Consider the following 14,403-nt stretch of genomic DNA (forward strand, 5'->3'; position numbering starts at 1 on the left):
CTCTTCGCCACATTTGCTTATGCACCCACTTTGTCTTCAGTAATCGTGTCCAAAAGGTGAGTATCAAAGAATGCCAGGTTATCAGAACAAAGTGTTCTTATGTTAAGGGAGGCCTTGAGTAGAGGCCCAAAGTCTGTCTGCTATCTTAATATTTATCATATAAATGTATGTGTATTGGTCTCTATCCCTATCATAATAAATATATTTATATAATATGCCTATAGCTATACCTCTATAAAGAGCTTTTGCTTCCTATTTATCTCCTCTATTTCCTTTCACCTTCCTCCTATCCCACTATCATACTCACCCTCCATTCAGCTCTCAGTTGTTCCTCTCAGATACACTGCTCTTGGTCAAGCCCCACCCGACATTATTCACCCTCCTCACCATCAATTTTAGATCTCTTGTTGTTCCCTTATCTTGGAGTTTGTTGGCTCCTACTCCCCTTCCCTGCCCCCTCCTCTCCCATGTCCCCCAAGAACTGCCAGTCCCGTAGTTTTCTCCTCAGGATTGTTCGTCTTGCCTATCTCATACAGATAGACATAGGGTGAAAGAAAAACAAAGACAAAAAACAAGACATAATAAGACAAACAAAAGAGAACAAGAGGGGAAAAAAAAAAAGATAGCTCCAACCAGGGCTATCTGCTAACCTTTATGTATGTTTTCCGATCAAATCTGATGAGGTGCCAATCCCTGTCCCCCAAGTCAGAGTCTATTTTCAAGATTCTCTGGGGACCTGGTTAATTTGCTCCCCTTGCTGCCCAGTTGCACTCCCTCCACGTTTCATCCCACTGTGCAGACCAGGTACATTTTACTCACACTGTCTCCAGTGCTGTCCCCAGGAACGCTATGGGTCAGTGAGGGAAAGTCATGTCTCCTGGTGGGGCCAGCCCGATGGTCCTCTCTGTGCATTGGCTGCTCTGAGCAGGGATGTCATCCCTGGGATTTGGAGCATTATGAGTTTCTCTCTGTCTCTGTCTCTCTCTCTGTCTGTCTCTCTGTCCTAGTTTGCTTTCATGTGGTCTGGACAGACCCACCTCTCTCCCTGGGCTGTATCTTAAGTGTTGTCCTCTGTATTGCCTTCTTTTGGGGAGGGGGACAACATAGCTCGGCCATTTTTTAAAACTTTTTATTGTGAACTGGGTGAAGGTTTACAGAGCAGATAATCCTTTGACAGTCAATGATTCATACTCACTGATTTATCTCATTCATTGCAATCCCCTCTATGTAACATCACCCATCCCACCTCCACCTGTTTCCTGTCTTAATCCCTTCTTTCCTAACCCTTCTGCACTTTGTCCTTGAGGAAATGGTGCCCCCTTGATCCCAAATGACCAATTATTTGTGCACCTCACTAATCTTATTGTTCCTTACAGCCCTATCCGTTGTTTGGCTGAAAACTGAGCCTAGGGCAAGAGTTCAGTTCCAGACCCGAAGGGTGACCAAGGAGCAGAGCCTGCAGAATTCCATTAGTCTCTATCTGACCAGTAAGCCCAGCCTTTTTAAGGATTTGGGTTGGTTTCTATTTTTCTCCCATTCGGTCCAGGACTTTCTAATAATTTTTTTCCAGGGCAGTTGGTAGTGGTAGCTAGGCACCTTCTAATTATTCTGGTCTCAGGGTTGTGCACACTCATGTTTGCATGGTCCATTAGGCCATAGAGTCCATTGTTTCCATGTGTCTTTGATTTCAACCGTTCCTCACATTCTCTGGAGAGGAGGGAGAGGCCAATAGGTGCACCTCAGCTGGACACTCCCAAGATTTTTAAAATCCCAGTTGATAATTCACAAAAGTAGGATGTAGAGCATTTTCCTGTAGACTATGTCATACGAATAGATCTTGAAGTTCCCCGAGGCCCAGCAACTAATGCCCTCAAGATGTTTGGTTATATCTAAGAAGTTTTTATAACTTTGCCTCCATATGCTCCACCATATTTGTGGATATATTTCAGCAAAGGTAAGTACCCATTGTGTTAGTCCAGGTAGACTACAGAAACAAATCCAGGGAAGCACTCATATGTGTATACGAAAGAAGTTTATATACAAGAGCAGTGGAATATTGAGAAAACATCCTAGCCCAGCCCAGACCAAGTGCATAAATCAGATATTAGACCTTATGTCTAATACAGATCAAGTACATAAGTCTGATATTAGCCCTTATGTCTGATAACAATCTATAAGGTCCTCTTCAGACTCATGAAACACGTGCAATGATGCCAAATGCAGGAAGATCACAGGCCAATGGATGGGAAGTCTTGTGGATCCAGTAGCATTGTAAGCATCTCAGCACTGGCAGGGGGCTCCACGTGGCTCCTCCAGTTCAGGGCGCTAGCATAGTTCCAAGTATCTTATCAGCTACAATGTCTCCCAGGGAGTGAGCCAAGAGAGAGAGTGTGTGTCTCTTGCCTCCAAGGAGGAATACAGGAGTCCCCAGAATCCTCAGGAGAAGGCTATGCCCACACAGGGGCCTCACTGGCTATGACCTGATTGACAGGCTGGACTCCACTCCTTCACTCTTAATCCTCTCAAATTGACAATTATATAACTACCACACCCATGTACAAGGGTCCTCTGTCAACTCTATAAATTTATGAGTATACACCCACTCAGCCTACATGTCTATCCATGTATCTACTCAAGAACACCACTATTGCAAGCTTCCATATATATTTCCCTTTGTTTTCTTTAATTCTTGCAGTCCTCCCAATGTTTTCACCTGCCCTCCATCATTCCGTGACCATCTGTCTCTTACACGTCCAGGTCATGTTGGCTTCTGAATACTGAAAATATTTCTTTAGGTAGAGAATTGTCATTCCAACCAAGAAGGGAGATGGGACCATATCATTTCGATTTCCAAATGTTGAGAAAGGGGTCAGTTCCAGAATTGAGAAGCCACTGAATGTTAATGACAACTCTCAAATTCTAAAATAAAATTTAAAATGTTTTCATGAACTTTGAAAATAAAGTTTTCATCAGTGTTACTATGAGTTCAGTAGGAGTTATTATAAACTAACCTGGTAGGATAGTGGATTATATGTTTGGCTGCTAACCTCCAAGTCAGCAATTTGAAACCCACAGCTCTGTGAGAAAAAGATAAAGGCTGACTGCTCCTATAAAGATTTATAGCCTCATAAATCCAAAGGGGCAGTTTTTATATCTTATAGGGTCCCTATGAGTTAAAATTAAGTCAATGTCAATAAATTTGATTTTTTTAATTGAACCTACCATTTCCATTTTTATTTTTATTCATTTTGCACACTACATGTGCCTAGTGAAAGCCATGCTATGTTCAATCTCCTTATATGGATGTGAAAGCTGGGCAATGAATACAGAATATGGAAAAATGGGTACCTCTGAAAAGAGTACTCGTCGGCAAAGAATATTAAATATATCATGGACTCCCAGAAGAATGCAAGAAGTACAGCCAGAATGCCCCTTAGAAGCAAGGATGGTGAGACTCTGTCATACTTTTTTGGACATGTTATCCAAAGAGACCAGTCCCTGGAGAAGAACTCCGTGTTTGGTAAATCAAAAAAGAGGAAGCCCCTCAATGAACTGGATAAACATAGTGGCTACAAAGATGAACTCAACCAAAGGAAGAACAGAGTCTCCTTAATTAATGCTGTTTTATTCACAGACAAAATGATTAAAGGTTTTATTAAGGCAGTTCACACATTGCAATGCCAGTGAGAAATGCTCACAATTGAACTGTTTATCATGCCATGCTACAATTCTATCAAGTGCCAGAGGCATCCCACTTCAATAGGCCTCAGCCTGAAGGCACTCAGCTCCACTTTCCTTAGGTCAGCAAGTCCAACTTCCCCAATTAGGTGTCCAGAGGCACCCCACTCTGCAAGCCAGTGTCCTGCACACAAGCACTCAGTTTTACATATTCCATGGGTTGGGAAGTCCATCACTCTGCTCCGAGATCTGGATCCTGGTTCTGTTCCTTTGATAGTATACCTGTCCTCTGGCTCCAGAAGGTTCCGTGTGCAGGGATCTGGGGTACAGAGGATGTGCTCCCTCCTGGCTCTTGTTGGTAATGAGACCCCCACTCTTGCTTCTCATGGGGCTCATTTTATACCTATTCACCAGTTCCTCACAGGTGAATCCTAACAGTATCTTCCCCCACCTTCTTACCAAACCCATGCAGGGAAAAGTCCTTTGGTGAGTTAGAGACTTTAGGCAGAAGAGAGAGAGGCACATTAAATAATGCACTGCCCCTGCAGTGAGGATAGCACAAGATTGGGCAACATTTAGTTCTGTTATACATAGGGTCACTATGAGTCCGAACACCTTATAACAACCTAACAACACGACCTACCAAATGTCTGTCATGTAGGATTGAATGTCTACTAAATGCCAGAACAAAAGAGAGAAATCTAGCTTGGATGAGGGGAAAAGATATGGAAATCACAGAAAGCATCTTTAGGTGTCATTTAAGCTAATTCTTAAAAGATGAAAACTGGCCAGTGAACAAGGAAGAAATGGGAGGGCTCATAGAAGGTTCCTGGGCAAGGAGGTTTGTCTTGTTTCAGGATCTAATGAAGGCCAGGGTGGGAGTCACTCGGGTGGCTCATCAAATACATCCCTTCCCTCTGCCTTCCAGGCAAATAGGATGTACTTCCCAGTCACCTTGTGGCTAGGTGAGGCCTGAGACTCATTTTGGTCATTGAACTGCAAGAAGGAATATATGACACTTTTAGGGGAAGGGATTTAGTTGCAAGTTAAGACCCTTCAAATCTCTCTTTTTCCCCCACATCCTGTGAGCTCTTCAATGTTCCCCAAGGTGGGCATTCCATCAGCCTGGGCCCCAGAGGAAGAGAATGTGAACAGAGCCCTGGCCAGCCTTTGATAGACTTGTAGCAGGAGTGAGGAAAAAAATGGGGGTGGGGTAGAATCTAAGTCATTCCTGGTGGCATAGTTGGTTGTGAATTTGATTGCTAACCACAATGTCAGTGGTTCAAACCCACCAGCCTCTTGATAGGATAAAGATGAGTCTATGTGTTTCTGTAAAGCCTCAGAATGCCTTATAGAGTTGCTATGAGTTGGAATTTATCGATTATGAATTATTGGAAGTACAAAAATGAGTAAGTCATAGTGCCTGATTTAGACACAAGAATAAAAAGACATTAAGAAGAGCATGTGATAGACATTCTATCTCAGGTATGTACCCAGGGTGGTGAAAGCCAAAGAAGACAGTAACTATTTGGGGATAAGGTCAGGGAGGAGGAGAGGGAAAGCTTCAGAAGGGATGATTATTTCAGTTGGGTCATGAAGAATGAGTAGAAGTCCGCCAGGTGGGATTTTAAAAGATAAAAGAAAATTGAAAGCCAGAAAAATGCTAAAGGAATGGAAACCGTTTGGGGTGGATGAGACACAAAGGAATTGGGGGAATGTTTAGCACAAGGTGTGGTTCACTGTGTACTTGTTGCAAACACCTGCCACCCCTCCCCACTGACATCAGGCTTGGCCATGTGATCTGCTCCTAGGGGAAACTGTAAGAGCCAGTGTGCGGTTTTCTCTCTGCCAGTGTTTTTCTCTCAGCCAGTGTTCCAGCACCAGGTGCTCAGGTAGCTTGGGTCCTGGGACAGTGTAGATCCTTGTAATCGGTTCCCTCTTTCTACCCCACCTTTCTGGGAGGAATGTCTAAAGCCAATGTGAACTCTACATGCTTTGTTTCCCCTGTGAAGGTAACTGGGATGACTGTAGAGTCTGCATTGAGATGAAATCTATATCTAGGTCTGTGATTGAGCAGAGCTCCTCTGTAGTACAGACTCCTACATACTCTTCATCCAGTAGGAGCATGAAATCGTCTTTTAGGTGCTAAAAGCCAATGAGATTTTAGCATTGTTTGTTATGGCAATGCAACCAATGTTATCCTGACTTGTAAAACATTTGGAGGCACCTTGATAACATAGTTGGTTACAAATTGGACTGCTACCCATAAGGTCACCAGTTCAAATCCACCAACCCCCAGGAGAAAGATAAGGCTATTTGCTCCTGAAAGGAAGGGGGCAGTTCTATTCTGCCCTATTGGTTGCTATAAGTTGGATCAACTTGATGGCGCTGGGTTTGGATATTTGGGGGGCAGGGGTAGGGTTTAGAACTAGGGTAATGAAATAACAATAAAGCTATACATTTGTTTAAAGGGCAGTCATTATGAACACTATTTTCAGACACTGGTAGGATGACAATTCATTTGGTGAGCAGAACACCTGTGATAATTTAGAATCAGATCATGAACCCAATGAACTCATGCAAGTGGTTGTAAAATTGGCTGTTAGAAGTGTCTGTTGGTTGCATTTGGAACATTGTTGCGAAAACAAAAAAAATGAGCTCTGAAAATAATTGACCAGTTTGTAAACAGGAATCAATGAAAATAAAGACAATGTACAAATTCAGGGATTGGTAGGGTTGGAAGAAGCAACTGTTTCTCAATCCCAAATAGTAAGATAAGAAATTTAGAACTGTTTTCAGCAAGAAGGCATGGATTAAAATCAGCCTCAAGTCAAGGGTATGGCCTTCAAACCTATTGTTCAAATATCTAGATATACTAAGATGCTACCCCGTGTATGTTTTCTTTCTTTCTCACCGCGTATGCTTTCAAGTGGACTAAATGCTGTGGGAAAAGGCAGAAAGATGCGACTCTCCCACCAACATGCAAGCTCTCCAAGTTAAGTCAGAAGAGAAGGCAGGCACAAGAGTGAGAGAGCAAAGAAATCTGTCAAACCACAGAAATGCATCCAAAAGAGATTTGTGGGGTGGCAATTGGCACACTGAACCCCTAGAATTAGGTGAGGAGCCTACAACATTTTTATGTAGTTGGACTGCCAAAAGATGATCAGACTAGATTAAGAAACATGGAGACTTCGTATTACCTTGTATCCCCCCAATTTTCCAAAGTGTATTTCCCAATCCCTGCTTTACATGTCGAAAAGGAAGACTCTCTCAGAGACACCATCTCAGGGGGAGCCATGGAGAACAATGCGTAGGGTAGCTACATTTGAGGAGCAGAACAAAGTCTAGTTAGGGTAGCGGACAGGTCCAAACTCAACCAAACCCCTGCCATGGGGTTGATTCCGACTCATCGTGACCCTCTTCAGCAGTGGTGCTCAACCTTCCTAATGCCGTGACCCTTTCCTCATGTTGTGGTGACCCTCCCCAACCATACAATCATTTTCATTACTACTTTATAACTGTAATTTTGCTACTGTTATGAATCGGGCCAACCGTGTAAAAAGGTCATTCAACCCCCAAAGGGGTCACAACCCACAGGTGGAGAACCACTCCTCTATAGGGTTTCCAAGGCTGTAAAATCTTTACGGGGGTAGACAGCTTCATCTTTCTCCCAAGGAACAGCTGGTGGGTTGGACCTGCTAACCTATGCACGGCAATCCAACACTTAGCAAACAGTGCCACCAGGGTTCCTATTGGATAGGAGAGGTTCCTCAGCTGTCCACTCAGAGGACCCATAAGCACTTTGAGGATGTGCAGGGTCAAACCTTGCCTTTAGATGGAGAAGGCTCACATCTGGACCTGATTTGGAGTCTACCACCCATCATCCAGAAATTATGGACAATGATCTTGATACGGTAACTGAGTGAGTATTAAGGCTTTGTCTTCCTTGAGAAAAGAGTAAGAGAATTTGGTCTGCGGGAGGACAGTGAGCCGAACATTTGGTGAACAGAAAAGGAAACAGTCATTAGTGCTGTTCCCCAAATATTCCTGGCTCTCTCCTTTTAAACCATTTGTCAGGGCTAAAAAGATCTGAAGTTAGGCAGGGCCATGAGGTTTGCTTTGGCCAATGACATAAGAGCAGAAGTGATGTGTGTCATTTCCAGGTGGATGTGCTGAGAGCCAGTGGAAGAGCATAAGTTACCAAGCTCTCGCTGTTACCCTCCCCGGCCCTACTCCCACTGATGATCATGAGAAGTACATACCAGGAGGAAGCCTTCTTCCATCTGAGGGACTACTGTGAGCAGTTCCCCAGCAGACCCACATTGGACAAGTCGCATGAGCAAGCACTAAATTTTCGTTGCAACTCAGGGAAAGCCACAGAGTTTACTCATTCACTGCCATCAAATTGATTCTCACAGCAACCCCACAGGACAGAGAAGAACTGCCCCTGTGGGTTTTGAGACTGTATATCTTAATGGGAGTAGAGAAGCTCATCTTTTTCCTCAAAGAGGCTAGTGGCTTTGAAGGGTTGCCCCTGTGGATAGCAGAGCTTCTTACTGAGATGTTAGGGTTGCTAATTATGGCAGCATAAACTCAGCCCCTCCTGGCTGTTGCTGTGAGTGAGAGATGAGGCTGAAGAGAGCAGGGGTTACATTGTGAAAGGCCCCTCCTAAGCAAGGAGTCTGTTCCCCCCCCCCAAAAAAAAGCTCCCTGCTGTGCAGTCAATTCCAACTAATAGTGACCCTATATAGCACAGAACTACCCCACAGTTTCCAAGGCCATAAATCTTGAGGGAAGCAGACTGCCATCTCTTTCTACCATGAAGCAGCTGGTAGGTTTGAACCACCAACCTTTCAGTTAGCAGCCAAGCACTTAACATTGAGCCACCAGGGCTCCCTCTCCTCCAGTCAGGGGAAACTAATGCAGGCTTCCATACAGGGCCATTACCATGAACAGATTTGTTATTTTAGGGATGAAATGTGGCATTTCTCAACATAAGGAGAAAATCAGCCTACTAAATCCCATAAGGCAGAGAGGAACACACGGAACCCTTAGGCAAAAGATATATGTTTATCCAAAGTCCAGAGTCTTAAAGTTTCTAAATAGGAGAGCTCTGAGTTACATTCAGAGGATTTGACAAGACAACTCCCCACTCTCCCACAAGCCCCATTTCCTCTGTGGAAACTTCACTAGAAAGTTTACCCAGGTCTGTCTGGATAGGACAGGCTGGATGAACAATCTGGAGGAGAAAACAACGGGACTGACAGTTCCAGGGGACATGGGAGAGGGGGAGGTGGGGGGAAGGGAAGAGGTGTTAACAAACCCAGGGACAAGGGAACAACAAGCAATCCAAATTGGTGGGGAGGTGGGTGTGGGAGACCTGGTAAGGGCATGATCAAGGGGAATGTAACAAAGAGGAATTGGTGAAACCCTGGTGGGGACTGAGCATGATAGTGGGACAGGAGGAAAGTCAAGGGAAATAGAGGAAAGAGCTGGGAATGAAGATAAAAGGTGGGTGAAGTGCAGGCTGACACCAGTTGCTGTCTGCTGTTGACTCTGCCACAAGTACCTTAAAGCTGGAACCCCAAACTGAGTTCCCCCAAGTACAGATGCAGAAAAGAATAAGAACCCAGGGACTTCAACCCCCTGTCCCAGTCAGAAGGCCTGAAATTGAATTGACTTCTAACCCTAACCTTCACCTCCTCCCCACTGTCCTCACACAGTGCTCTTATACACTTTTGCACCCTGACAGTCCATCCTCCTCTTAGGGGACACAGGGAAACTTGGGAGAAAAGGCAGTGGTGGCTTGGCGACCACCACCTTCACTGGGGCAAAATGCTCCGCTCATTCCTGGGCTCCTGTGCGGGAGATTTCACCAGGCAACATGCAGACGAGGTAAATGAGACACAGGAACGTTCACGGACTGCTCACTTCACACGGTGGCAGCACGCGGAGAACTCTCACTCTCGGTCCGACTTGTGTTCTTCCCACCATACCCTTGTCCCGAAGTGTCGGGGAGGGAGGGGGCGGGGCGGATAAATAACAACCGCAGCCAAGAACCACTTCTATGTGTCTGGCGCTGCCTAGAGGCGGCACAGTGCATGCGCCCACCGCTCGGTGGGGAGCCAGGGATTTTAAATTCAGATTCTACGCCTGGATCTTTGTATGATTTTGGGGGGCCCGTGTCTCTGCGGCTCTCGGCACTTGTCACCCCCCACCGAAGCAAATCTGGGTGGAGTGTGTGTGTGTGTGGTGTGTGGTGTGAAGTGGGGGGGAAATGGGGTTTAGGGTGGGGGGTGTAGTATAGATCACCCGGATCCTCAGGATTTCGGATTCCCTAAATGCTCATTCCCCACTGGAAGCTGAGTTGCCGCCTAATTCTTCCCCTATGAAAACTTCACCACCGAGGCCAAACTGTAAATTCCCTCCACCCTCTCCCCTGGGGTCCCCGGAGGGTGAAGTGAAGTGCAGCCGGGACCAAGCGCAGCGCCCGATTTCAAGCAAAGCAAATCACTCGGCTCGGAGCGCAAGAACCAGACTCGGAGGGGACCGTCGCTTATGAACTTGACCGACAAACTTCCGAGCGTTGTCAACTTGGGGTCGGGGAAGGGGCACCCCCAGGCGATCGGCCCTAAACTTAAGCCCACTTTCACCCGCCACGAGAGGACTTAACAGGGCCACCTTTAAGGGCGGCGCTCCTGTCCCCCGGAAGTGCGAGGGGGGGTGACCGACGCGGGCTCTCAGACTCCCAGCCCCGCACGGCGGCCGGACGCGCTCGGGCGACTCCGTGCCTCCCAGGTGGGGAAACACCACACACGACTCCGCTCCTTCGACCCCAGACCACCAGCCGGCCCCCCAGCCTTCCGGATCCCCACGTCGCCCGCAACTCGGGCCTAGTCCTGAATTGGAACCCGCCTCCGTCGGAGGCTGAGAGCGTCCGCCGCTCTCGCAGCCACCGTCACCAGACAGACAAACCCCAAGACGTCAGCCCACAATGCACCGGGCGGGCCGGGAAAGACTGGCCCGGGAGAGTTGGGGGAGAGAAGCGGGGGGAGCCGTACCGGAGGGGGAAGGGGAGAGGAGGAGAAAGAAGGGCCCAACTGTAGGAGGGCAGCGGAGCATTACCTCATCCCGTGAGCCTCCGCGGGCCTGGAGAAGAATCTGCCAGGGTGGGGTCTCCATGGCGACGGGCGGGCCCGCCCCCCAGAGAGCGACACGAGCCAATGGGAAGGCCGTGGGGTGACATCATGGGCTATTTTTAGGGGTTGACTGGTAGCAGATAAGTGTTGCGCTCCGGACTGGATAAGGGCTCAGAGTTGCACTGAGTGTGGCCGAAGCAGCGAGGCGGGAGTGGAGGCGCGCGGACTCCAACACACACACAGACAGGCAGACCGACCGACAGTCTGTCAGGAAGGCACTAGAGTTTGGACTGCAAATCTTCCTTTTTCCATCTTCTCATCAACTGCTCAGAGCCAGCGCCTGTGGGTTCCGGCTGGTGTTTGGGGGCAGCGCCCGGTGAGCCCCTTCTCCAGCTGTCCGCGGGAGGAGAACACCGCTGCCCGGGCGCTGACAGCCGCCGAGAGCGGAGACTGCCTGCAGGCTGGGGGAAATCCAGCGAGCGACGGCAGCGGCCAAGAACTTTACCAGCCCAGAGGAAAGGGGACAAGTGGCCCCGGGTCCCGGAGCGAACTTTTGCAAACCTCTCCTCCTGAAGCGGCCGCGGCGGCGGTAAAGGAAGGAGGCGCCGCGAGAGGAACGAAGAGGCGGGACGCGCGCCCAGCTTCGCGGGCAGGACTTGCTGAACTTGGGGGAGCGCGAGCCGCGGCTGCCAGGCGCCCCCTCCTCTCCCTCGCAGCAGAGGAGGGGACAGTCGCCGGAGTCGGGGCGGCCGCGACCGGCCACCGGCCCGCCACTGCCGAGTGTGCGCCCGCTCCGCGGCCCCGCCGGGAGAGCCGCTGCCAGCCCCCAGGAGGCGAGTCGGTCCTTGGAGCGGCGGCGCCTGCCCCGCGCTCCGTGAGTGACCGCGACTTTTCAAAGCGGGGTCGCGCGGGCGAGCGGACCTGGACCGGTGCCGGCAGCGTCTTAACCCTGCGCTCCCCGGAGCGCGCTGGTGAGCAGGGAGCGGCGGGGCGAGCCAGCCGGCGGGCGCGCGCGCTCGCAGAGAAACTTTGGTCGCCGGAGGCCGCGGGAGGCGCGGGAGTGCCCCGCTGGCCCGCGCGCTGTTGGAGCCCCGAAACTTGTGCGCCCAGCCCCAACACACCCCACGAGAAGGGACGGGCTGTTCTATGACTGCAAAGATGGAAACGACCTTCTACGACGATGCCCTCAACGCCTCCTTCCTCCAGTCCGAGAGCGGCGCCTATGGCTACAGCAACCCCAAGATCCTGAAGCAGAGCATGACCCTGAACCTGGCCGACCCGGTGGGCAGCCTGAAGCCGCACCTCCGCGCCAAGAACTCGGACCTGCTCACCTCGCCCGACGTGGGGCTGCTCAAGCTGGCGTCGCCCGAGCTGGAGCGCCTGATCATCCAGTCCAGCAACGGGCACATCACCACCACGCCGACCCCCACCCAGTTCCTGTGCCCCAAGAACGTGACCGACGAGCAGGAGGGCTTCGCCGAGGGCTTCGTGCGCGCCCTGGCCGAACTGCACAGCCAGAACACGCTGCCCAGCGTCACGTCCGCGGCGCAGCCGGTCAGCGGGGCGGGCATGGTGGCCCCGGCGGTGGCTTCGGTGGCGGGCGGCAGCGGCGGCTTCAGCGGCAGCCTGCACAGCGAGCCGCCGGTCTACGCCAACCTCAGCAACTTCAACCCGGGCGCGCTGAGCGGTGGCGGCGGCGGCGGGGCGCCCTCGTACGGCGCGGGCGGCCTGGCCTTTCCCGCGCAGCCCCAGCCGCCGCCGCCGCCGCACCACCTGCCCCAGCAGATCCCGGTGCAGCACCCGCGGCTGCAGGCCCTGAAGGAGGAGCCGCAGACGGTGCCCGAGATGCCCGGGGAGACCCCGCCCCTGTCCCCCATCGACATGGAGTCCCAGGAACGAATCAAGGCCGAGAGGAAGCGCATGAGGAACCGCATCGCCGCCTCCAAATGCCGGAAAAGGAAGCTGGAGAGGATCGCCCGGCTGGAGGAAAAGGTGAAAACCTTGAAGGCGCAGAACTCGGAGCTGGCGTCCACTGCCAACATGCTCAGGGAACAGGTGGCACAGCTTAAACAGAAAGTCATGAACCACGTTAATAGCGGGTGCCAACTCATGCTAACGCAGCAGTTGCAAACGTTTTGAGGCGAGACCGTCGGGGGCTGAGGGGAAACGGAGACAAACAAACAACACCGAGAGACAGACTTGAGGACTTGACAAGTTGCGAGAGGGCGAGCGCGAGAGACGAGCAGTGTCGGAGGACTAAAGCCAAGGGTATCCAAGTTGGACTGGGTTGCGTCCTGACGGCGCCCCCAGTGTGCACGAGTGGGAAGGACTTGGCGCGCCCTCCCTTGGCACGGAGCCAGGGAGCCGCAGCCTGCGGGCCGCCCCGCTTTACAGACGGGCTGTCCCCGCCGCGCGAACGGAACGTTAGACTTTTTCTTTAACATTGACCAAGAACTGCATGGACCTAACATTCGATCTCATTCAGTATTAAAAGGGGGGAGGGGGAGGGGTTGCAAGCTGCACTAGAGACTGTAGATTGCTTCTGTAGTAGTCCTTAAGAACACAAAAGGGGGGAGGGGAAGCGGGAGGGCGGTTTGCAAGAGGGAAGCTGAGCCTACAGAGGAACTCTTTCTGGCCTGCCTTCGTTAACAGTGTATGTACATATATATATTTTTTAATTTGATGAAAGCTGATTACTGTCAATAAACAGCTTCATGCCTTTGTAAGTTATTTCATGTTTGTTTGTTTGGGTGTCCTGCCCAGTGTTGTTTTGTAAATAAGAGATTTGGAGCACTCTGAGTTTACCATTTGTAATAAAGTATATAATTTTTTTATGTTTTGTTTCGGAAAATTCCAGAAAAGGATATTTAAGAAAATACAATAAAATATTGAAAAAGTACTTCCCCAACCTCTTTTCTGCATTATCTGTAGATAAAGTGGTGGTAAGAGAGTTAAGGGCGTGAATGAAAATCAGTCTCAGCGCTGCTTACCGCCAAGCAGTAAAAACTATTCTCTGTTGGACTTTAGAAAACACTGTGGCTGATGCTATCATCGTTATACTCTCTCCCCGCCCCCAACTTTCTACGTGGAATTGCTTACCAGAGGACAGTGTGTTTCCAGGGGCTGGGGGAAGGGCAGGTGATCATTGGAGTGGGCCTGTCCTGCTGGGAAAGCAACACTCATTAGCGTTTGAGATCATATTAAGTGGGATATGCTGTGACCATCTATAATCTTAGTAGAGATTTTACAGTCGATACATATTCTCGAAGCAAACAACTAGTAGCAGATTTTACAAAAGATGTATTCTTCCAATTTGGAATCGTGAACAATTCCTAGATTTAAAAAAGATGGCCTTGCTTATGCATATTCATAACAGCATTCTTGTCACAATAAATGTATTCAACTACCAATGACAGATCTTGAGTTGGCTTCCCTTTACTATTGTCTGCCCCATCTGTATGGGGCAGTCCCCAGGTTGCTTCTGAGTGTCTTTAAGAATTTGTAGATAAATGGGAACAGGTGGCTAAGGTGGTCCTCTAGATTTACTTCAGTCGAGTTAAAGGCTTGAAGTCCTTTCAATAATTTG

The 14,403-nt window shown here is 49.5% G+C and overlaps 1 protein-coding gene across 1 annotated transcript; it reads left to right on the forward strand.

Moving 5' to 3' along the window:
• The first annotated feature begins 11,962 nt into the window (after positions 1 to 11,962).
• On the forward strand, positions 11,963 to 13,651 carry JUN (Jun proto-oncogene, AP-1 transcription factor subunit). Its single transcript, XM_004699388.3, has one exon. It carries the CDS (start codon positions 11,964 to 11,966, stop codon positions 12,954 to 12,956), a length of 993 nt encoding a protein of 330 aa, XP_004699445.1. The 5' UTR covers position 11,963; the 3' UTR covers positions 12,957 to 13,651.
• The last annotated feature ends 752 nt before the right edge of the window (positions 13,652 to 14,403 follow it).

The sequence above is a fragment of the Echinops telfairi genome, unplaced genomic scaffold (assembly GCF_000313985.2).
Source record: "Echinops telfairi isolate 266 unplaced genomic scaffold, ASM31398v2 ScPeMD7_443;HRSCAF=831, whole genome shotgun sequence".
In the NCBI taxonomy this organism is placed as follows: domain Eukaryota; kingdom Metazoa; phylum Chordata; class Mammalia; order Afrosoricida; family Tenrecidae; genus Echinops; species Echinops telfairi.